The 26,118-nt window shown below is 40.0% G+C and overlaps 1 protein-coding gene across 1 annotated transcript; it reads right to left on the reverse strand.

Annotated features, from left to right (window-relative positions):
- Positions 1 to 272: 272 nt before the first annotated feature.
- LOC117266742 (GTPase IMAP family member 8-like) lies at positions 273 to 14,067 on the reverse strand. Its single transcript, XM_078174867.1, has 3 exons — positions 13,990 to 14,067; positions 5,867 to 6,486; positions 273 to 2,421 (listed from the first exon to the last, which is right to left on the reverse strand). Exons 1-3 carry the CDS (start codon positions 14,009 to 14,011, stop codon positions 1,672 to 1,674), a joined length of 1,392 nt encoding a protein of 463 aa, XP_078030993.1. The 5' UTR covers positions 14,012 to 14,067; the 3' UTR covers positions 273 to 1,671.
- Between the last annotated feature and the right edge of the window lie 12,051 nt (positions 14,068 to 26,118).

Here is a 26,118-nt window from a genome sequence, read left to right on the forward strand (position 1 = left end):
GAGAAATGACTTCAATCCTGCTGGTTGTATTTTCATCCACCAGGGATCTTCAGGGATGAGCGGGGACATCATGGGCAACACAATGGCGCCAGACATTTGTTACTGCAACAGAACAGGCATTTCCTGGGTCTAGAGATGTGTTCATTATCCAGTTTAGCTATTAAATGAATGCAATAATTATATTTTCCTATTGTCAGTCTTCTGTTAATTCTATTTTATTTCTGGAATCCAAAAAAACACAATATTACACTATCATACTGGCAATAATAACTTCACTTGGAGTTCTCTTTTTTGTAAACAACGTCTTTACTGAGTTCAATCACAAATCAAAAACAAGGGAAAAGCATAAAACAGAACAGGCAAACAAATACATGAACATACAACAATGTCGCCTTTTTCAATTATAGAAGGGTGCATCTGGAAGAAAAGAATATATCAGAATCAGAATCAGAATCAGAAATACTTTACTGATCCCCGGGGGGAAATTGTTAGTGTTACAGTTGCTCCTATTCAACAAAGACTGTAGTATAATGTATAACATATAGAAATATAAAATGTACAACAATATATACAATACAATAGAATATATGCAACAATATATACAGCAGTGGCACACATACTAGTGTAAAAAAAACAAAGTGTCGTTGCCATGGTGACATGATTGAAGGATGGATGAGGATGAGGAGGGATGTACACAGTCATAATAATGGCATGTGAAAACTCCTTTGGCAAATAACACGGCCTGAGTCCAACAGCCAACAGTTCTATGTCCGGGCAACAGATATGTTCCTTGATGGTAATAATAATGTGACCAGGATCACACGAACTATATATATATATATATATATATATATATGTATATATTTACCGTTATATATCTTACCGTTATATATATATATCTATTTATACACACACATACATATATATCTAAGAAATAAATATGTGCGTGTGTGTGTGTATAGGGTAATACACACACCAAAAACGTTGAAAAAATTGCCATACGACTTTGCCAAATCCATTAGCGTACTTTCTTTGGCTAAGCTAACGTTAGCCCAGACCATCGAGTCAAGAAACTTCCACTTGGGACTTTCCAACTTTCCGGTATAGACTGGATATATGGCGGCGCCCTAGTCAGCCATCTTGATTGCAGTTGGGTCCCTCTCTTAATAGTTGGTCCATGCTTGTTTTTTTTTTTTGGGTTAAAAAGAAATATCTGTACTAACAGAACTAAAGTTTGCATGTAATCAATGTAACGTGATTTTGCTGCTGTTTACTTCCCGTGTGCTTTGTGCAATGTCCTCCATTGATGACCTATTTTTGGTTACAAAACTGGTGGAAATACAGGTGGGATAACTGGAAAACTCCAAGGCTCCAGAGAACCAGAGCTGATTTGGTGGAAAAGTGAAAAATCAAACAACTCCCCGACATCTGACTGCAGCTGCTAAACCGCCTTTAAACACACCATGACTCAGCATGTAAATGTGTATGCAGCTACACTAAATGGAATACAAAGAAATCCTGCAGACATGGTTAGACCAAAGCTTCCTGGCTGTATGTAGGTTTGTAAAAGTGACTTTTAATCAGCAGATGAAAGGACCTTCAGTCCTAAAGTTCAGCTATGTCTGTTCACCAAATTCATCTGCTTCTGAATAACCAGAATACCTCCATCTCCTACTGCAGAAGACATTTGTTGTGTTTCATTGACCCTCGTGCTAAATTAATTTCTCTTTCAACCTCAGCCTTTAGGGTTTGCCCCCTCTCCTGTTCTGCTGCCTTCAGCTCCTTTGAAAGTCTTTTCTTCTCTTTCTTTGAGGCCTTTTTTGCTCTCTTGAACATCTTTGTGGTGTAGTGCTCTCCACCGTTCTCCAATGTCATTGTGACAATTTTCTCCAGGAGCTGATCAACCTGTGCCTGGTCTTTTACTTGGTTGTTGAAGACGTGATATCTTCCGTAGCATGCCTCTATGAGCTCTCTGAGCTCTTTACTCTTTGAAAGAAAGCCTTCAATAGTTTGTTTCTTTAGATAGTCTCCATGTGTGAACAGCACGAGTGAGTATTTCGCTGCCTCCTCACCAAAGGTACTATGGATCATCTGAATGGTTTCCTTCTCCTCCTTGGTGAACCTGCCCAGCTTAAGGACCACCAGGAAGGCGTGAGGACCAGGAGCAGACAGAGAGATGCACATCTGGAGCTTCTTCAGCACTTCATCTTCGGTGAAGTTAGTGTCAAACAGTCCTGGAGTGTCGATGACGGCAACCTTTTGACCGCCTACTGCTCCATCTTCTCTCTTGCATTGAAGTGTCCAGGAAGAAGAAGACAGTTCAGACTGGAACGCTTCTCTCCCCAGGATGGTGTTTCCTGCTGCACTCTTCCCTGCTCCTGTCTTCCCCACCAAAATGATTCGGAGTTCATCACTTTTCTTCTCCTTCCGAGAGCCTGTAGAAATAAAGCACAGTACCAACTTTGTTTTCAGCTTTTTGTTCTTTTGCTACTGGCACTGTATAAAACATCAAACTTACAGTAAATGCAGATTTGTACTATGCAACAAATCCCATATTATTATTATCATCATCATCTGTATTTCAAAGTAGGCTATATACAGTAGAAAACCCATTTACACAGTACTTAGAAGATAAAAAAAAATTCACAGCGAGGCATACAATTTTTTGTAGCTCTAATTTAAGGTAGGCTAATTGAAAATATACATATTAGGCAGCCTTAAAGCTGCAGCTGATAACTTTTATACAAAAAAATAGGTTTTTGCATATTTGCTGAAATTGTTGCTTATTCACAAAGCACTAAATGAGATTTCTGGAAAAATCACTCCTCTGCCTACTCTATTGCCTTGTAGCATTTCTACTGGCGTCACTGCATGTGAACAAAAACAACCAATCAGAGTGGAGGGGTCTACAACCCAGCCCGTTCTCATTCTGAGGTCATCAAATACCACTGCTTTGTCAGTGATTTCGGCGTCAGACACCAACGCCAAAAGCTGCCTTTCGCAGATACACCACTGGATGGCATCAGTTTGTAACATGGCCGGATGGTACCAGTCGCAGCAGTATGATACGCAGATGGATAGTGTCAGATTGAACCACTGCCAGTGACAACGTAATATAAGGAGCTGGAAAGTCCCTATAGGATGGGCGGGAGGGGTGGTGGATGGGTCCAACAAAGAGCCCATTGTCTGCTTTCTGTGTGAATGTTGAGCCAAACTATAATTTTGACTATTTTTTTATAAAATTAACAATGTACTTTTGTTGCCTAAACCTAACCACCACCCAGTGTTGACGTCCCAGCATTGGTTGTGGTGTTCCAGAATGTCAGCTGCAGATGCAGGAGAATACCTAACGCGTCACATGTAGACAGCCACTGACAAAATGGGAATGTAACAATTTTTGATGAGAAGGTGTTGAAGATGGACATGATTTTTTTCACAGACTGCCTCATGTACTACTTTTAGAATATACTGACAGTTTCAGGAGATCATCACTGTGAGCCCATGTACACCAAATCCAACACTTTTTATGTTGCAGTGCAGGTTTCTTTTCCCACCATTGTTTCAATTTCAATGAATTTTGGATAGCAATAAAAACAAGCCAGCCAGTGTTTTGCTCATCTGATCAGACACCTGTTTTTTCATAAATCAATGTCATAATTCTCTTCATACCGTAAAACAATAATATGTATACTGAGCTCACAATATAGTGACCTCTGACAAATAAAGTAAAGATTATAAAGAAAATGGATAGAAAGAGAACATCTGGGAAAATGTAGCAGCTGAGCTGACTTGTGATGGTGAGTAGTTTACAAAAGAGATGTAAACATACTCTGTTGTCAAGGTAACTCATTGAGAACCATTATTTTACAAGCACATCAGCTGATGTGATGTTATGGACATTGCAGTGTCAAAGATGACATGTAGTCATTATAAGAGGTATATTATAACACCTGACCAAATATGATCAGCAATAGCGTTACATCACACACACGTATAATAAACCCATAGGCTAAATATGATTCTGTCCATATAGTGCCCCAGGAATGAGTCCTAAAACCTGGAAATGAGTTAGCATTTTAGCACTCCCAGTTACCTCATCTCAAAGTCAATGTTTTTTTTTTTCATGAATTGTTGGTTAAACTCCAGAAATACGATCTGTGGTTAACACAAGATGAAGAGACATTTTGCTCTACAACCTATCAGTAAATACCCCACCATGAATTTTAAAATTTTAATGCATCTTAGAAAAAGGTTGCTATCAATTTGCTAAATGAGACGACAGAATGTTATCACGGCAACCACGGCTTTACAGCCTTGTTGTGGTATTGCAGCTCGTTCTCATTCCAAAGTCATCAGATACGGTCCCTTCATTGATTTCGGCATTAGACATGAGATGCCAAAAGCTACCAGACAGCATCAGGTTGAAACGCTGCCGTTGACGACATAATATAGGGAGCTTGAGGTCCCTATATGGCGGGCAGATGAGATGTTGGATGCGTCCAACAATCCCTGGACTTTCACCTGGGAGCCCGATGTTTGCTCCCTGTATGAATGTAATGCCAAACCATGATGTTTATTTCTAAATCTAACCATGTGCTTTTGTTTACATTCTTTGGTTGCGGCATCCTGGAGCGTCAACAGCAGATGCAAGAGGATACCTAGTGTGTAATTTGTGGATGTGAAAGTCCACTGACAAATGTGACAACTTGGGATGAAAATGTGTTGTGTGGTGACGTTAGTCATGCGACCATGGTGTAAGTTTGTGTATAGCCTAATGTTAATTTTTCACTTTAAGCCATTGCATTTATGCTTCAAAAATCATAAAAGTGGTGTTCATTTGTAAAGATTATTTCAAACAAAACATGTAAGTATTATAAACTTTTTTTGACACAGTTGTTTTTTTTCAGCAGTAATCCAAAATCCAGTGAAAAAATCCCATTGGCTTTTTGTGAAGGGAACCCAAGTGACGCTAACTTCCATGTCAGCCTACAGAATATTGCATCTCTGCAGTGCTTCACCACAGACAGTAGTGTTTTTTGAATATATCTAATATCAAACCATATTAACATATTCTAGTAGAAACCCAAAATGTAAAGTAAAACCTGAAAATGAGCACTCTATGTCTCATCATCTATTGTTACAAATGAATTAAAAAATAAAAATAAAAAATGAATGCACAGAATCCACATTCAGTTTAATACAATTTATTGAGAATCTACACAAGTATAATCAATCAGTCACAATCCATCATGGTAAGTACAATAATATATATTACCCAATATTATACAGTCAAGACAAATAAATCAGCTCTACCTATTTCAGCTATCAACAAAAAGTGATTATGAGAGCCATCTTTAATGCAAATATATAAATGTATATAAATATACACTGTATATATGGAAAGAGTTTAGTAAGAAACAATTGCAGATTATATGTGACTCAAGGACGAGATCTCTCCTGGAAAATAATCAACTTTATACACCATTAATTAACTGTATAGTCCTTATTTTATGTGCTCTTATTGCACATGGCAACGATCTGAAACTCTCAGTGAAAGTGCACCAATGCCAGCTCCAAAAGCTGCTCCAGCAGCAACTCCAATGGCAACACCAATTGGGCCTCCTGCAATTCCAAGCACACCTCCGACAGCAGCACCACAGGCTGTTGCTATAGCTATTACTGGAGCAGCAACAAATTCATTTGATCTTTCAGCTTGGGCTCTGGCTTCATACTCATATCTTACATGCAGCCGTTTCTCCTCCCTGCGGTAGGCCCGTCCTGCATATTTGGCTCTAAGTTCATCCAACTCTCTCTGCCTCTTCTCCGCCATCTCCTTCAGGAGTCGCTGTTTCTCCTTCTCTATTGCTGATTCCGCTTTCATGAACATTTCGTTGGTGTAGAAGCCTCCACCGTTAGCCATCGTCATCTTGTCAATTTTGTCCAGGAGCTGACTGGTTTGTTCAGGGTCTTTGATTTCATTGTTAAAGACATGATACCGATGGTTGCACCTCCGAATGAGGGCTTGTAGGTCAGGACTCTCTGAAATATAGCCTTCAATGGTTTGCTTCCTCAGCTGGTCTCCATGTGTGAACAACACCATTGTGAAATGAGCTGCATCTTCACCAAAAGTGGTCTGAATCATCTTGACTGTTTCCTTCTCCTCCTGGGTGAACCTGCCCAGATGAAGAACCACCAGGAAGGCGTGAGGACCAGGAGCAGACAGGGAGATGCACATTTTGATCCTCTTTAACACTTCTTCTTGGTTGAAATTAGTGTCAAACAGCCCAGGAGTGTCGATGACAGCAACCTTTCGACCTTCGACAACTCCCTTAGCTTTCTGGCATTCAGACGTCAAGGAAGCCGGAGACAGCTCAGATTCAAAAGCTTCCCTCCCCAGGATGGTGTTTCCTGCAGCGCTCTTCCCCACTCCGGTCTTCCCGACCAGAACAATCCTCCTTTCATCTGGATATGTGGCATCTCCGAACCCTGTTGGACAGAAATACACCGTTTGTCATTCAGAGCTGCGTTGCCAAACAGAGAGGATGTGCGCACACTCCAGATGGAAAAAAAAGAAGCTCTCAGCTGACTCCATTTTATCACCTCTCACGTTCAGGTTACAAGGCTGAATAAACAGCCTTTGTTAAGGCAGATGACAATGCATATTTGATCCAACAGGATTGGAAAGGTTCCAAGATCCAACATTTCAAAAAATGTTCTCTACTCAGAGAATCTGTTGGCATACAGCAAGGAAGGTTTATTTATATAGCACATTTCAACAACAGGCCATTAAGTCCTTCACATAAGACCTAAAAGGACTTGCATACAAGATATAACATTAGCACGAGGCAAAATAAAAAGATAATTAAAAAAGACACACATAGGATAAATTTATGAATCTGAGTCTGTAAAGACCTTGACACACCAAGCTGACGTTCAGCCATCGTTGAGCATCTGTCACCTTAGTCGGTGCCCTGCACCATTGCCCCTTGTTGGCCCCGGTGGCTTTTTTTTTGGTTGATTCAGACTGTTGAATCAGCGTTGATGACAGAGGAGCCAATCAGTGAATGAAATCACTCTGACTGGCAGATGAGTTCAGCACACAAGAAGAGAAAGTGAGGAAAGTAAAGTCAAACAAGGGTATATGGTAAGAATATTTTTCTTTAAAAATGTTTCCTGATAGTTTGTGGTATTGTTCACTTGTGCACGATAAATATGCTCTGTTGTTTTAACATTGGATTGTGTTGTTAATGTGCTAACTAGTGTCAAGACGGTCTTCCGGTGTCCATTTTTGAATGACAAATACAGACTAATTGCTGGTGTGGAGAGTTACTTACTCTCATGCAGGCGCAGAACTGCTGGCTGTAATCTTTGTGGTGTGTTCATTGTGTAACTTTCTGGCTGAGGTCTGGTGATGTGAGGCAGCGTAGCAGTTTGCTTTCATTGCTGTTAGTTCTTTGTAATCAGTTTGGTGCATCTGGGTGCTAACATTGCAGTAGTCTGGCCTAAATCCTGCTGAGACATTAGTCTTTATTCTTGATATATGCTTAAAGTGTTAGTCTATCCATGTCCACGACTACACAAAGTATTCTGTTCTGGTTTGTGAACTTTAATGTTAACAATTAACACAGACCACTCACTTCTAATCATTCTTCTTTAGATCCCAACAACAATAATCTAAGTTTTATCTTTGTTTAACTGGACAAAGTTTTGGCACATCTAATCATTGATTTGTTGAATCCTACTCAGTGCTTCTTTGCATAATTATGGTAAGATATTTTGGCTTTTTGAATTAAAAAAAAAAAAAAACATTGAAAGAGAGGAACACTGTGCTTTCTTAATTTCTGGTATTTGTTTATTACTAAGCTTTTATTCTTCACTATGTCTTAGTCTTTTAAAATAAATCATTAATGAAAGTTTAGAATTGAATTCCCCTCATGTCCTGCCCCCCCACCCCACCCCCTTGAAGGTCGAGTTAATTTTATTTTTATTTTCTATATAGCACCAGATCACAACAGAAGTCATTTAAGGTCATTTTTCCTATAGAACAGGTCTATACCTTGTCCTTTTATTAACTAAAACAACTAAACAAATTAAATAGCCTTACGTTATTTAGGCTATCTTATGTCATTTCTGTCTCTACATGGTTACACGTTTACAATTCTCTTCTGCTCTCTGTAACAATCACGGTGTTCGGCCCCAACGCGCGCACAAACACACACAAACACGTGCACGCACACACAGACACAGGTGAACACACTAGAGCGCGATTCGGGCTGCATTTTCCTGACAGAACCCGACCCAAATGAGACAATTAAAACCGAGCCCGGCCCGAACCCGCAGCACGGCACTGTGTGCACACAGTCAATGGAGCGCAGCCTGTGTTGCGTTCATGCGTTGTCACGTAAATAACAAATTCCAGCACTTGAATAGGCTATAAATCGCACAGCACTGCTGCTGCACGCCGCAATTTTTTTGGTTGAACCGACGCGTCGACGCAAATAATTTGACGAAATGGTTTGCGTAGCCCCAGCCCTAAGCTGCACCAAGTGGTGGAATGTAATTTAACACATTTACTCAGGTACTGTAAGTACAAATCTGACCTCTACTACACTATATTGTCTGAAAGCTTTGGTTACTAGTTACTTTACAAATTAAGATTTTGCACTCGAAACATACGAAAATGTACAAGTAGGCTACAGCTTGAACTGTGAGTCAGTTATTGAATTGACAGAAAATAAATCTGCCACTATTTTGATATTCATCTAAGTCTTTTATAATGCAAAAAACATTTCATAGTTCCAGCTTTACAAATGTGAGGATTTTTTGTTGTTGCTTTTGCTTTTTGTTATTTAATAATAACTCTTTATGTTGAGGTTTTAACTGTTGGTTGGACAAAACAACCATTATGAATGTGTTACTTACTGTGACACTATCTGCCAAAGTTTACAGAATTTTAACAAACGATTTAGTCGAGTCAAGTCTAGTCGATTTAAAGAATTTCCCAGTTTGGGATCAATAAAGTACTACCTATCTATCTATCTATCTATCTACTGGAGAAAATTATCAGCAGTTTAATCATCAGTTAAAAGTTCAAAATGAGCTCCACTTTAGCCAACGCCAACAGTAAAATCCTGCCTTTACATTAATGCATGAGTCAGAATCATCTCATGATGATGATGTTGTAGAGGACTACAACAATCACATGGGATGTTTTTACAGTAGGCTACTTTTATTTGTAATACTTTAAGTACAATTTCCTGATTATACTTACATACTTTTTTTTAAGTAACATTTTAAATGCAGGAATTTCACTTGTAATGGAGTATTTTTACATGCTGGTATTAGTTACTTTTACTAGAGTTTTTAAGGATTTAAATACCTCCCCTCCTGCTCCAAGCGCTCTGGTCAGGGTGAAAGACACTCAGTTCACATGACACACCTGCTGCTTTGACATAGCAGGTGAGATAATGGTGCATTGTTAAAATTCCAGATGTCAGCCTAGCAGGAACGGGAGGCCAAAAGCAGTCACTGGCAAAACTATCTTATGGCATGTGGATGCGCACAGCAAGCACACATACACACACTCACAGATAGTGAACTTATGTTGAGACAGCAGGCAGGAACGGTGATTACGCACTGTGGCAGTATCAAAACCAAGTACAAATAAGAGGAGAACCTGAGCATACTGATTGAGCTGCTGAAAACTTAACTCACATGTATCACGTAGATAGAATCAAATAAAAGCTCATGTTGCAGCTGTATCATTCCTCCGAGGAGAGCTGCGGGCAGGAGGACAGAGCTCTCATGACGTGGACACGAATATCAGCCAGCGGATCCTCCCCCACTGCGACATATGCGTCATGATATTTTAAAAACAAAATGTTACTTCTCAATGTCTAGAAAGATACATCATCTGTTTCAAATCAAAGTCAAGTCTCAAGTCATGAATACCAAGTCAAAGTCAAGTCTTTGTTAGTTATGAAAGTCTCAAGTCCTCAAATTTGCGACTGGAGTTGGGCTTGAGTCAAGTCATGTGACTCGAGTCACCTGGTGACTGGTAGAGATTTGCTACTAGCATCAATGTAGGCCCTACTTCACGCATAGCACATTTGTTTTTCATTTTTGACCACTGGACACCGTAACGTTACAACACACAAAAGAAAATGTTGCTAATATTTTGTAAATGTCAGGCTTCCCTCAAATCTCTACTGGGCTAACGTTAGCTAGTTTCATATAGCTTACATAAGGAACATATGATACGCGAGTTAGAAAACAAACTACTGTTAATTTCAGTTTGAGCCACTTTACAAATGGCACCCCATGATAAGTTATACCTGTTCTTCTCCTAGCATGACAAGTCAAAATTCCCACCATTAAAAATAGACCTGTGTGTTCTTACTGAGTGCAGGTTGTTGTGTTTGATCTTGTCTGTCCTGTTTTTTATGCTCTGCTGCCAAAATGCTCTTTGTGATCTTGACAGAAAAAAAAGTTAGCTCTACTCTACTGTGACTTTATGTTTGTGTTGTGTTTTAGTTTAGTTTTGTGGATTTTAACTTGACTCATCTGAGTATCTACAAAAGCATTATTAAAATTGATGTTATTATCAACATCAGGATCTGCTGCTACTACCTCATTAATAAACTGTCAACACTGTGTTCATGCACTGTAATTGTTGATCAATGGTGGGCAAGTTATTTAAACAAAGTAATCAATTGGTCATCATAATTTTAAAAATTAGTCCATAGCAAAAGTAATGACATTACTTTGTCCCTCAGACCAGCTCCATCAAAGGTGTCTTAACAACTGGAAATTTGTAAAAACATGTATATATTTATAAATTCACAGGTACAAGCACAGGTAAAACTGAACCACATGTGGGCTGTTAGTGGGTGAGAACAAAAATATATCTTTTATTTTTCATAATAAAACAAATGTAATCCAGGCATCAAGCGCAGCCAGTGAAAGAGACTTTTCCTTTGTTGGATTTGTAATTCAAGAACTTAATGTGAGTGACTGTAGCCTGTGTGTGTTTAATCACGTGTGCAGGTTGCGCAGCGGAACTATAACTGGTGCAGGCGGGTGCGTTTTTGACTAAGACGTAAGGACAGGTAACAGGTCTGTTCTGGTACTGAGCTTTATGGGTATGGGCAGCTGCAGGTTTTCAAAAATGGACTCATGGACTCACACTTCTATTAAGGATTTAAAACATCAGATTATACACAGGCAAAATGTTTAGTCTGTCAAACTGTTTTTTGGAAGAAGCAAGAACTGATTGATACATTTTTAACCTTCACTCTAAACCCTCTCATAAAGGATGGGGTAGCCTGGCATATGGCAGATTTGTGTCAAACAACTTAAGTGGGGGATGTCTAGGGTGTTGTGCATTGAGCAATTCCACTCTGTATCCTCTGCTCCTGCCTTGTTTGGACTTTATAGTCCCCTGCTGAATGTTGCTTCAGATAATTCTCTACATGTACTTGCCAATGTACTTATTTCCATTGACATGATCGACCCACTTGTGGTCTGTCTCCCATTCAGATCTGTATTTGGAGGGTCACGGATGGACTTTTTTAACACTGTGTGTCTGAGTCTCTGTAACCAGGGCAACGAGGAGTGACAGACAACTTGCCTGTCATTCTAGGTGTCATTCTCTTCGGCAAATAATGATTTCATTTAATACTTCCCTGTCTTGTCAAACCCTTTTAGTTGTATTATTTCTCATGATCCAGCCCAAACAGAGTCTGCTGATTTTTTAGTTGTTTTCAGCGTTAATCTAAAATGAAATCTGCAGAGTTCTGTGGAATGTTTTTTTTCTGTTTGTATTGTGATAGACAGTATTAATTTATGGTGACAATTGTTTTTGAACAAAAATAACCTCACACAATACATTAAAACCTAAAATTACCTCAAGCAGGCTCAAAGAACTACTTAATAGATTTTAGTAGAAACTTTGAATCAGAAATTTTATTTAATCATGAATACTTGAAGAAAAATGACAAAATGTTGGACACATAGCCATTAAAATGCAAGATTCAATGTGGAGCAGGGAGAACAAAAATTCATTTGCCAATCTATAAACAATCTATTAACAGTAAATCTTGTTTTTTAACATTTCTTCTCACTGCACCACTAACTGAATACAACACAGGATTGTCACACACATGCACAAGGAGGTGGAGGAGACAGTGAACATTCTTTTTACAAGCAGCATATATTCCTAAAATCTGATCTTCCTAAAAGCAGATTCCGTATGGTCCTGCCAATGATATTCCAAGCATATAAAAATGAAGCATATGCATGAGAGTAGATTATGCACAAAAATACGGGACAAATTACGTCCGGTGTTCTGACAAATAGAGCCTGCTGAGATTGACCAACGGATCTGTCAGAATGTGCCACTAACTCTAAATGTAAAGTAGAGTAGCTCATTCCATCGGAAATCCATCAGAATGTGCTACTACCACTGTACACAGGGTAAACATATGGACGGGTCCTCATAATAGAGTAATTCAGAACGCTGGTATTGATTCAGTAAGGGACAGTGCATTTATTTTTCAATACAGGGTGATCCTAATTATACAGAATGGGTGACAACCATTTGTGCCGCCCTACAACTTTGAACAAAAGCAGGTGAATCCTGCTTGCTAACTAAACGAAGTCACTAGTGGCTAACATTAGCAAGGCAGCTAAATAGATATAATGTGTTATTAAAACAAGCTTGGAGTTACCAAGAGACAAATTTCTCTTCTATTAGTAGAGGCTAACCCACTGCAGCAATTAACAATTGACAATTAACAAGGAGTCTGAGCTGGCTACAATGAACGCTGCCACATTATAGGCTACAGATGTATGTTTTCTTGTTAAGTACCATTAGGCTACTGTTGTCAAATAGAAGCCATCGGTAATGTTTGTTGGGTCTGTAATGATTTGGTGCCATGAAAAATAATGCGAGTGCTAATGTTTGCTTGCTCACTTATGTTAGCATTTGCTAGCTAGCTAACTTGCTCCTAGCTACGGCAGCACATTGTATTCAATACCGACGTTGTGGAATCATTATATTTTGGTGGAGATAGCAGTCAAATGTTGTTAATAATGTCTCACCGTTCATTTGCAATTTGTCGTTTAAAAAGAAGATGGAGAAGAAGAAGAGGTGGTTAAAATAAGAGCCACTGTCATTTCTGATAATTGCAAAACATCACTGCATGATTTGAGACAACACTACCCAGTTGAAATTAGTGCACTATGCAAGGAGTAGGCTACATCTACATAGTGTACTACATTTAAGTATACTAACAGAAGTATGCGATTTGACGCAACTTAAGTGTTGCTAGTACTGGTGGGCCTGTCATGTTATTACTTAATTTCAAACTGTAATCAAACACCATTGCACACCGAGTTTGTATTTTTTGTCCAAAATTGTTGCACGTTGTGTCAATCAAGTCTGCACACTGTCTCCAAGGTAACTCTGGTAGAGAGAAGCATAAGAGCAGTTGTCTTTTTATTTAGTCTTGTATTGCAAATTTTTGCAAGGAATAGAACAATAAAAAGCAGTCAGTGCAAGTCAGTGTGCATGGTTTCTGTTTCTTTTTTTTTTCTCAGATAACAAATCAAAAAACACGGACTGGGTGTGTAAAGGCCTTAACTACGTGTTGCTAGGCAGGCACTGCCCCACACTTAAGATAACATACTGATAAAGACAAACAGTTTATATCATATTTTAAACCCTGTACCTTTTTAAATTTTCACCTTTATCAATTAAACATGAATTCATTCAGGGTAATGGTTTTTCAGCTTCATAATTTGCTATCAAAAGACTGACATTTTGATGCTTCATTACAATATAAAGACAACGCTGAAAAAAAAGAATGTCCAGAAGGAAGTGCCAAAAAAGCAAAATAAGTATAGGAATATGAATTACTCTCATGCAAATGGAAATAAAGAATGATTCCACTGAAATGTCACATTCACAGAAAAACACCTGACTCTTACCTTGATAGTATGGCCTGCTCATGTTGAAAAGCTAAAAGGATCTTGCTGTTGTGTGTCCTGTAATGCTATGAATTTTTCTTCCTGTCACTTGTCATTACGTTACCTTTCTTACCTTCACATGGGCGTTCCCTCTCATGCTGCTGGACTGGAATTTTTGAGCACAAGGAAGTGCAGGATGTTTTTAAAATGAATCATGGAGCCTGTGGAATGTCACATTTAAATACCGGCATCTTACGTAGATGACTCATGGGTGTTTATCAGCTCATATCCATTTGAACATAAACTGAAGCACCCAATCACACAAATGCCATGCTCTGCACCCAGTTCTGCCTGATAACTTGTGTAAATATGAAGCTGGAGCCAGCTAAAGGCTACAAACATGGCAAGTGAAGTAACCTGGCTCTGTCCAAAGGTAAATATTCTGCTTACTAGCACATTCAAAGCTCAGAGTCACCAATTAACCTATCCCCAACCTGCATGTCTTTGGACTGTGGGAGGAAGCCAGAGTACCCGGAGAAAACCCACGCTGACACGGGGAGAACATGCAAACTCCGCACAGAGGGGTTCCCTCCTGGGATCGAACCGTGGACCCTCTTGCTATGAGGCGACGGTGCTAGACTAGACTTAAGACTTTTCTTTTTGATAAAGCTTATAGTTAGGGCTGGCTCAGGCTTGCCTTGTACCAGCCCCTAGCTAGGCTGACTTAGGCCTAGTCTGCCGGGGGACCTCCTATAATACACAGAGCACTTTCTCTCTCTCTGTCTCTCTCCTTTGCTAACACTCATGTCTTGTTACTGCATCTCGCTAACTCGGCCATACTGCATGTCACTAACTCGGCTTCTTCTCCGGAGACTTTGTGCTCCACTGTCTCGCAGGTTAACTTATATCGCAGCGGTGTCTGGATAGTGTGACGTGTGTGGTTGTGCTGCTGCCGTGGTCCTGCCAGATGCCTCCTGCTGCTGCTGTTATAATTAGTCATACTTCTACTGTTATTATACACATATGATTATTTTCACATATGTATACTATCAGATATTAATATATTTTCAACATATTGTACCACAATAGCCGTAATTATTATTATAATATTATTACTTTAATTAATGTTGTAAGCTATTGACATTACCGTCTGTCCTGCATCTCTCTCTGTCTCTGTCTCATTGTGTCATACGGATTACTATTAATTTATCATGTTGATCTGTTCTGTACAACATCTTTTGCACGTCTGTCCGTCCTGGAAGAGGGATCCCTCCTTAGTTGCTCTTCCTGTAGTCTCGCTCACCAGACCTTTCTCAAGAAAAGAAAGGTCTGGCTGGGCCGACTCTCACTTTATGATTGGAGAAAAAAACGCCCCGGCTGCTTGTATTTCTTTCAACCAATCACAGTCGTTCTGGGCGGTGCCACAGCAATGGTGCGCTTGCAAAAATATTGCCGAGGGGAAACAGGTTTTGGTGTAACACGCCCACAAAAATATCGGCTACAGGACGCAAACCATGGCAGAAAAATGGCTACATCCCCGCAAGATCAAACACAGCAAAAGTTAGTAAAGGACGTGTTGAAAACGGTTGAAAACTGCTACACAACCGGAGGTGGTAGGGTGGGACTTCAGCGGGTGGCTCGTTCCGCCCAATGAGAGGCTGATCTATGCAGCGAACTTCCGCCCACTCAGACTACTCTTCCTGAGGTTTCTACCATTTTCCCCCCCGTTAAAGGGTTTTTTGGGGGGAGTTTTTCCTTATCCGCTGTGAGGGTCCTAAGGACAGAGGGATGTCGTATGTTGTAAAGCCCTCTGAGGCAAATTGGTATTTGTGATGTTGGGCTTTATAAATAGAATTGATTGATTGACTGATAACATTTGAGAACTCAAAGCAGCAGCTCCTTACTATTTTTGTATCATTACATTTGTATCAATCTAGACCCCTAGCATTCCACAACTCATAACTTTACATTAACTTAAATTTATAGACCTAAAACCTTGTAGAACTGTAACTTCTACAACCTGTGGAGTAGCTGTAAAGCATGCTGGCTTGTATACTAGTACTTTTGGCATACTGCATTTGACATTGACTATGTATTGAGACATGTCTCAAATTGCGTACTTCTGTACTTACACTTAATAGTTTGAGTGCATAAGTGCGTTCACACTTTGAAGTATGGAAAAATGCAGTGCAAATATGAGTACCCAGATCGTGCACTCAAAACGGTCAAGAAGTTGAGTGTGGAACTATGGACACTTCTCACCCTCAATGGTTGCCATCTTGGCTACGTAGTGAAAGGGGAGGGACCAATTTTCAAACTGGAAATGGTGGCCGAGGACTGTGCGACCGTGACCGCTGCATTGTACAAATACAATACAAAATACAAAATTTCTTACCTTGAACGATAACACAAATGCTAATTGCTAACTAGCTAATTTGCAGTTGTCATATCCGGTGAGTGCACAACGGCCGTGTTTACACTACCCTGTGGAAATTCGCGCACTCCGCCAATGAATACATAGTGCACATAGTATACTACATGGAAGTGTACTAACGGAAGTATGTGATTTGAGACACACCAATAATTTCTTTTTCTGGCATACTATATAGTATAGTAGTATGGGTATTAGAATGCACAGAGAGTCTTGTGTCATGGCTGTACCCATAGGATTGTAGGAGCCAGCTAGGATGCTGCTCCAATCAGAGTCTCCATCTTGAAGAAAGTAGACGCCTTTGACGAAGGAGCCAATCAGACGCAGGGGACCACACATGCTCCTTTGCATATAGAACTACATCAGAGGGTTAGCATGTGGAGAGGGTATTAGCTGGGGCAGTAACAGTAATCTCAGTGAATCCTACTGATACTAGTCTTGCCAGCTAGTGATGGAGACAGAAAATGAATGTGCATGAGGAAAGCACCTGTGGTTGAAGCTGCCCTCGTCATGCAGATTATGCCTTGTCATGTAACACCACTGTAATTCCCCTGTAATCAAACAGGTGTACTGTTCTTTGAAACATTCAACAAAATTCAGTTAAAAGTGAAGCTGCCCATTTCATGACTTTATATCCATGTAATTAACATACACATGTCAATTAGATGGTATTTTATATAAATTAAAAGGAAAGAAAATCAGTAGTAATGGCTGTCTGATTATAGTGATCAGTTTGCCCTGAAAAGACATGATCATTATAAGCAGATTCCATTGTACAAGGTTTTGACGCAGTCTTGTTAGTGTGTTGCTCTTTTTTTTTCATGCATCGGTTTCATTCTCTGAAGAGGTGACTCTAGGTCACTGCTTTCAGTGCTTCGGGATAAAGGTTATGAAAAGCTAAGAAAACATGTGATGCCAATCTTGTTCAACTTGTCCAACAACTTCAGGACAGGTCTCCATGACATGACAGAAATTGATGTCTTTTCTTTTCTGCATGTTTTTATAGGTCTCGAATCTTAGTTTATATACATTTATGTAGGGCCTTTATCATCACCTCAACATTAATATTACAAGTATTTATTTCTTGCTCTAAGTAACTGATGGCATACATTTGGGAGTTCCCTGAATTGACTGCAGCCTTTGTTTGTGCACAGTTTTTGGCAGCAGTCAAACTGCAATGAAGATATGAGAACCCTTTAGTACCTGTGCACGGAACTGAGCTCAGCAGCTGCAGGAAGTTGTTGACAGGTCTACTTACTGTAACTGATAACATGCTGAAGATAATTGGGTCTGTAATGACTATAACAGTAACTGATATATGAGACGTGTCTGACTACATGAGGCAGTTTAGCTTCTACATGGTGAAGTTCCTACAAGCAGCCACTTGGTGTCAGTGTTGTCTGAGGTTTGCCTTTTCATCCACACACACATATGCACAGTGTCGATTGAAGTGTCAAGTGTCCAGTATTTACATTTTGTAATTTTCTTTTTGTGAGACTGATTGGCTCTCCAGCTGGTCCCTGTTTCAACAAGTCATGCCCACTGGGCACCACCCAAATTAATTTTCAGACTCGCTGGTCGCTGAATATTTACTCCGCGGCTGTGCATACTGTTCACACCCTAAGAATGGCAGCCTCTTGAAACAAATTTAATACAGACAGCACTTGGGTCTATTACCTGTCACTTATTAAAAGCACAGAGGATTTAAAATTGAAACCTTAAAAACCACACATCATATAATAAATCATTTTCCTCTTGTTACACAGGGGGCCCAGCTGAATGTTTAAGGCAGATGAAAGGTGTAAGAGCAGTCAGTTAAATTATGAAGCATTTGCATACTGTGACATTTCAGAACTGGCAAGTCTCTGTGTGTGTGTGTGTGTGTGTGTGTGTGTGTGTGTGTGTATGTGTGTTCATGGCAACCTGTCAAGAAACTGAAGTCTGTAGGCTGGCTCTCTGCATTTAAAACTAAAGTCACCCCTTCACTATGATCTGCTTTAACATTTGTTGTATTTTTAGATATTGACACAGTGTGGGCCTTTGTCTTTACATATTCACTTTTCTCATTAAAAGCTGGGTCTTTTAGCAGGTTATGAATTTGTCAAATCCAGCACAGTGACACAGTCGGCCATGTCAAAGGTTTGATGAGGTAAGTGGCTGGAGAGCTACTCAGCCTGGATTTTGGATAATTCTTTTGTTGCTGCCATCAGTTATTACAGGGATCTAACTTTTCTATGACACTCAGTGATGGGAAATAACACCTCACAACTTAACACACATGAAAGGTTTTGGAAATACTGATGCAACAAGCATTTGTAGCCTACTGTAAAAATAACTGATCTTTACGAGTCATGGGTTGTTTAAGGCCATATTTTAACAAAAAAAAAAAATACTATTAAGCCCTTTGTCCACGAAAGCTTTTGTTTCCAGCTGAAAAGGCCAGGCACTCCTCAGTAAATGCCCAGCTGGAAGGGTTTGAGAGTGCATTGGAGGAGCTGCATTTATTCAGCTGAGATGCTTTGTGTCTGGCTGCTATGCGGAATATCCACGTGTAACCCATTGGTGAATCAATAGTTACTAAAGTTGCTTTATTTCCTGATAATTAAGTTAATTTATTACACTGAAAACCACATTCTTTATTTTTCTTATTTGAATTTTCGAATCTTGCTTCAATTTAGCAGTTAGTCGTGAAAAACACAATAACAAACATATTTGTTGGGTCTGAGTGTTATATTGAGTGCTACTGGTGTAGAATAAGGCAAGTCCTGCCTTCTTCACGTCAATCACTCAAGCTAGTGTGATGCTGCATCTAGCGTAATGTGCGGAGCTGCCGCGCACCGCAAGATGACAACAGAGACTTTGCAGAGAGTGATATTCCTTGATAAAAGTAACTAGTACTTGATATTTCACCAAAAAAAAGCAAACTAGCCTACCCAACCAGATAGGAGTTAAGACCACTGTCAAAGCGACCCTGAGATCCTGATCTTCTGTTTGTGATTTCTTTTGCTCCTCGGTGAGTAACTTGATCGAACTTGTAACAGGTTCGTTCGAGATGAACTTGCGCCTCACCTCGAAAGTAGACAAGAGCAGGCGGCCGCAGCGGGGGGTGGTGACAAAAAGCCGCGATCAAATCTGACAGTTTCCCGACAGTTCCCAGCAGCCTTCAGTCCGTACAGGAAGTCACAGACACACTTACATCCTGTCTGGAATGATGTCAATTCATTAAAAAAGTGATCAGACCCATATATCAGTTTGTTCTCAGTCTCCAGTTGTTTTAATTATGATAGATTAATTTAGTAAAATGCTTTACAGGTGATCTGTAGTTTATGTTTAGGTTTAGGTTTATCCTCCATTTGTTATGAATTCTCCTGTAAATCAGCATCATATCAGTTTGACCTGTCCCCTCAACTACACAGGCTGAATAAACTGTGTTTGACTATAAGGTTCATATTTTCAGAGGAAAAAAAAATACAAGACAGCTTTCATTAAGGCTCAGTTAGATACAGTCAGGGCTTCATATCTGATGTTATTTTAAGAATCCTCACATCCCACTGACCACAAGTCTCTGTGTTGCTAAATACTTCAATAATTAAATCGTCCAATATTAATATAGTACAGTAGACTCTGTATAGTTTATGATAAATGTATTTAGTCTCTGACAACTAAACTTCACCATCAGCCACACGTTTTCTGTTCACAGAATAAACCTTCAAATCAGACAAATTAAATCTTAATCTCTAAAATTCAACAAAAATGAGTAGTTTATCTTAAACGTCATATTGTTGAGTCGACATCTTAACCAATCAGCTGTTCAGATCTAGATCAGGTGAAAGCCAGGCGGTGCAGTCGGTGGAGAGTAACTGCAGTGCCTGGCTCTGAAAACTGCGGCTGCCTCGCTCTCACGATTTTATCACCGTCCACTTTTGTAATACGTCAGAGCAAGTCGGGATGAAGTCGGACACAAAACTAACCGGCATGCATCGTGCGCCAATCGCCGGTGATCGAATCTGCGCAGGCCTGGCTCATCTCGAATGATCCTGATTGCACATGACCGCTAGCAAAATCTCCGTGAATTAGCTTAGCTGTGGTGTTAGCCTCCAGGTTACTAGCTTAGCCTCATGGTGATTCACTATGGAGCTGCTGTGAGTTGCTATTTTTCTATTGAAAGAGATAAACATAAGTATTTTTGTGTGAAACAAGTGTGTGTTAATTTCATGGTATAAACAGCGTGATTTATATAAGTTTAACAGGCTAATGGAGCTATCTCTCTTCGTTTTGATTCAGCCGGCCACGGTATCAGCTATTACCGTCCATGGCCAGTAGATGGCAGCATGGTAACACAGAAATGTATTGTTTCGCTCACATTATTCAATGTGGTGAGCATTTAATGTCAAAAACTGCAGTTAGCTTTACAGGTAGCCACAAAATCTTTTGAAGTTGTTTTCAGTTGTCATTGATTATTTTATTTGCACTTAACAAGTAATTGTCATGATTTTATTTGCACTTTTGGGTAAATGTTAAATAAGTGGAAGTGAAGTTGACATTTCATATGTTAATATTTCAATGCAACAGTTATCCTAAATTCACAGGATAATTTAAAAGGTTGTATTTGATATTGATATTGATAAAAAGATTATACTGTACAGTTAAAAAAAGTATTAACAATAGTTAAAAGCTACTAAAAAGAGTTAATTAAAAGGGCTAAAAGCTATTTAAACAGTTAAAAAAGTTAAAACAACATTTAAAAGAGTTGACTGGAGATACATCTGCTAAAAACCACCTGTTACGTTAATACAGGACTTTTTTTTTGGATACCCTTGGATTCCTTGCTTCCTGGATTGGACTTGGATTCGACCTTGATTCTCTCCCTGGAGGGAGAGTGGCGAGCTACCCATGTTGAGCTCCTGGATTGAGAACCTTCTTCATTCTTCATTCTTCTACCCTGCTGTGGTGCGGTAGGACGGTGACTTTTAGACTTAAGAAGGAAAGTGAACAGAACTGTTTTCTTTCTCTCAAGGAGAGTGGACGGATCCATTTTATTTTTTAAAGACAAACATTGGCCACGTTTCCCAGTTAAGAGGGATCTTAAGACTTAAGAGCACAGTTAAGAACGTCTTTGGTAAGAAGGGTCGCTAAGATACGAGTGTTTCCCACATGCGTTCTTAATGCCCTTCTTAGGGTTGCTCTTAAGATTGCTCTTTAAGAAGCTCTTAACAGCAGCTGGCCACTACCGCGGTGCTGAAACTAAATCAATCGATGTCAGGCAAATCGATCAACCACCACTTAATCAGCGCATAAGTCACACACAGCACTGCTACTTAACGCACTAATTCTCTGCTGCTCGTGTGTATGTGTGTTCTAATAATTCTAATGAAAACTAAGACAATAATTATTTGTTATTGACCTATTTTCATGATGAAAACAAGACTACAACTAAATAAGAAGTAGTCTTGGTAAGAGAATCATGAGGAAATGTATTATATTCAAACAAAAAACACAGACACCTTGCTGAGGCTGGTGTCGTCTCCCACCACCTCCAGGAAGCTCCCCACTGCGTAAAAACGCAGCGCAGCCAGGCACTGCACCTCCGGGCTGAGGGCGAAATTGCACCGGGTTGCCCTCCAGATGTTTGGAGACACTAGTTGATGAGGCGTTGCATCTCAGCAACTTCATTTGGACAGCCCAGTCTGACAGCATGTCGAGTGGGCTGAAGTGCTGACGCACAAATGCATTTACATATACGGTTTGGCTTCGCACACGGCGACGCTGTTGGTTAGCAGCGAGAATATGCTGTAAAACAGCCATGGTATCACATGTGTGAGGTGGCAACGCCTTTATGTAGAGTAGCGTCCCTTGATGAGGTTCCAGCTGAGCTCAATTACACCTGTTCGTTGCTTGATATCTGAATGTCACAGGTTTGGAGGGTGGATGTGTTTCTGTTGTGCCCTGACGTATTTTTTTGGATGTGGTAAACTATCTCATATGTGCATGCAGATGTGGGATATGTGCGGACAAATTATGATAAATGATAGTCATGATGATTCATTTTATTTGTGTGCCTGATGTGCACAGCACATAGGGGAACACACTTGTTATTCCTCTTACTTATTTTTCTTATTATTATTATTATTTTTCTTCCAGCAGCTTTCGGTGCGTAACTTGTGCCACAGTTTTGAGCACACACAGGGTCTTCATAAAACATACAGATTCAAGATTCAAAGTGTTTATTGTCATATGCACAGTAAGGACACGCGTTTCCCTGCAGAATGAAATTCGTTCTTTTCTGTCAATGCTAATGCTCTGTTAATGCTAAACAATATAAATCTGAAGTATAAAATAGATTAAAATATATACAGTGCACACTGTTTTAACATTGCCTTGCTTAGTGTAATATTAATTTGCCTGACACGGCTGGATCTGTGAGAGTTTGGTCGCTAAGAAGACTGTTAAGAGTGGGTGAGCTCGATCTTACAACTCCTTCTTAGTGAAAGATCTTCTTAAGCTAAGAGCGATCTGGGAAACGCGTTTTTTTTTCACGGGAGGCATAAGAGCGTTCTTAAGAAGCTCTTAGCGCTAAGAGTGATTTGGGAAACACGGCCATTATTTTTTAAGGGTGCACCCAAGAAAAAAAGATTTCCCAATAGGGGATAGGTTATTTGCCGGCTTAGAGTGTAAATTTGTGTGTGTGTTCATATTTTGTTAATACAAGTCATTTTCTATAACTGCAGTCTTGTGTCCTAGTTACTCACTGGTGTCTGTCTCTCTTAATCATTACCCCCCTCCTAGAGTATTCTAGCCCATCAGTGTCTCCCTCAGTGTCCGGGCTACACACAGAAGTAAACATGTCAGCACAAGGGAGAGTACTTGCTTTGGATGAGGGGAAGGGTGAGTATATAAACAGATTTCTCCTCCTGTTGTTGATGTTCAGCACTTGAACAAATAAGATGTGACAGTTTGTCTTCGTGGTATTTGTCCCTCCTTCACTGTGACTGAAGGGCTAAAGTGACAGTGATGTGAAGCGTGTCACCTTCAAGTGCCTTCACGTGTCACCTGCCCTTTTTGCCACTGACTTACTTAAGTGCCTTTTTTACAACAATTTAAAAAAAATAAAATAAATAATATATACAGTACAGGCCAAAAGTTTGGACACACCTTCTCATTCAATGCGTTTTCTTTATTTTCATGACTATTTACATTGTAGATTCTCACTGAAGGCATCAAAACTATGAATGAACACATGTGGAGTTATGTACTTAACAAAAAAAGGTGAAATAACTGAAAACATGTTTTATATTCTAGTTTCTTCAAAATAGCCACCCTTTGCTCTGATTACTGCTTTGCACACTCTTGGCATTCTCTCCATGAGCTTCAAGAGGTAGTCACCTGAAATGGTTTTCCAACAGTCTTGAAGGAGTTCCCAGAGGTGTTTAGCACTTGTTGGCCCCTTTGCCTTCACTCTGCGGTCCAGCTCACCCCAAACCATCTCGATTGGGTTCAGGTCTGGTGACTGTGGAGGCCAGGTCATCTGCCGCAGCACTCCATCACTCTCCTTCTTGGTCAAATAGCCCTTACACAGCCTGGAGGTGTGTTTGGGGTCATTGTCCTGTTGAAAAATAAATGATCGTCCAACTAAACGCAAACCGGATGGGATGGCATGTCGCTGCAGGATGCTGTGGTAGCCATGCTAGTTCAGTGTGCCTTCAATTTTGAATAAATCCCCAACAGTGTCACCAGCAAAACACCCCCACACCATCACACCTCCTCCTCCATGCTTCACAGTGGGAACCAGGCATGTGGAATCCATCCGTTCACCTTTTCTGCGTCTCACAAAGACATGGCGGTTGGAACCAAAGATCTCAAATTTGGACTCATCAGACCAAAGCACAGATTTCCACTGGTCTAATGTCCATTCCTTGTGTTTCTTGGCCCAAACAAATCTCTTCTGCTTGTTGCCTCTCCTTAGCAGTGGTTTCCTAGCAGCTATTTGACCATGAAGGCCTGATTGGCGCAGTCTCCTCTTAACAGTTGTTCTAGAGATGGGTCTGCTGCTAGAACTCTGTGTGGCATTCATCTGGTCTCTGATCTGAGCTGCTGTTAACTTGCGATTTCTGAGGCTGGTGACTCGGATGAACTTATCCTCAGAAGCAGAGGTGACTCTTGGTCTTCCTTTCCTGGGTCGGTCCTCATGTGTGCCAGTTTCGTTGTAGCGCTTGATGGTTTTTGCGACTCCACTTGGGGACACATTTAAAGTTTTTGCAATTTTCCGGACTGACTGACCTTCATTTCTTAAAGTAATGATGGCCACTGGTTTTTCTTTAGTTAGCTGATTGGTTCTTGCCATAATATGAATTTTAACAGTTGTCCAATAGGGCTGTCGGCTGTGTATTAACCTGACTTCTGCACAACACAACTGATGGTCCCAACCCCATTGATAAAGCAAGAAATTCCACTAATTAACCCTGATAAGGCACACCTGTGAAGTGGAAACCATTTCAGGTGACTACCTCTTGAAGCTCATGGAGAGAATGCCAAGAGTGTGCAAAGCAGTAATCAGAGCAAAGGGTGGCTATTTTGAAGAAACTAGAATATAAAACATGTTTTCAGTTATTTCACCTTTTTTTGTTAAGTACATAACTCCACATGTGTTCATTCATAGTTTTGATGCCTTCAGTGAGAATCTACAATGTAAATAGTCATGAAAATAAAGAAAACGCATTAAATGAGAAGGTGTGTCCAAACTTTTGGCCTGTACTGTGTGTATATATATATATATATATATATATATATATATGCCAAGCGGAGCAGCATCCGTCTCTCTGACCTGCCTTCATGGACAGCCAGGTAACAATAGTGATTGCCCAAAGCCTCAGCATTGTTTATCACTGTTGTGAAATTAAATAACTATTAAAACATCTCAATACAGTCAGCCTGACTTTGGCAATAACCCACCATTAAGCTTAGCAACAAGTAAGGTAGTCTGGCATAAAATCAGATCGTCTCTCTCCAACTCTCTGTCAGATTCAGGTTCACTTACTGCCAGATGCAGAATTGCTTTCCCACTATCATGTAGATTTATAAAACAAAACTTATCTTGCAGTAATGTTTACATCTCCCTCACTGCTGCTCTGGTTATTCATTTGAACAAATCTAATGTGGTTTGGTTCTGCTCTAACATGCTGTGTGCAAAGAGTGCAGAGGAGAAGAATGCCAAGCTGGAGCTGCTGCATGTGTTTGCTCTCTGCAATTCTTTATAAGGATATTTAAAGCTTATTTAGAAAATAATTATGAGAATTAGTATTTGTTTAAAAATTCAGAGGAGGAGGAGGAGGCATCTTATGACTGTGCACAAATATACTGTATGTACTCAGGCCTCACACCTCGCCACATAGAAACGTTTTGGCAGGGCGGCCTTTGCAAGTGCACAGTAGTTTTTTCCACACACATGCAAAGCATGCATGCACTTAAGCACCTGTTTTTCAAGAGTTTTCAAGAAAGGAGTCTCAGTTACTTAAAACATGTCAGAATATGGAAGATTGGCAAACAAGAATTAAAACATTGACACTTGTCTGTGTGAATGATGATTGTATCTGATGAGCAGGTGGCACCTTGCATGGTAGCCTCGGCCACAAGTCAGTGAATGTGTGTAAATGGGTGAATGCTGACTTAAAGTTGTTGCTAAGACTAGAAAAGCACATATGCATTCCACGTACCATTTACCA

Source organism: Epinephelus lanceolatus, chromosome 15, assembly GCF_041903045.1.
Source record: "Epinephelus lanceolatus isolate andai-2023 chromosome 15, ASM4190304v1, whole genome shotgun sequence".
Lineage (NCBI taxonomy): Eukaryota > Metazoa > Chordata > Actinopteri > Perciformes > Serranidae > Epinephelus > Epinephelus lanceolatus.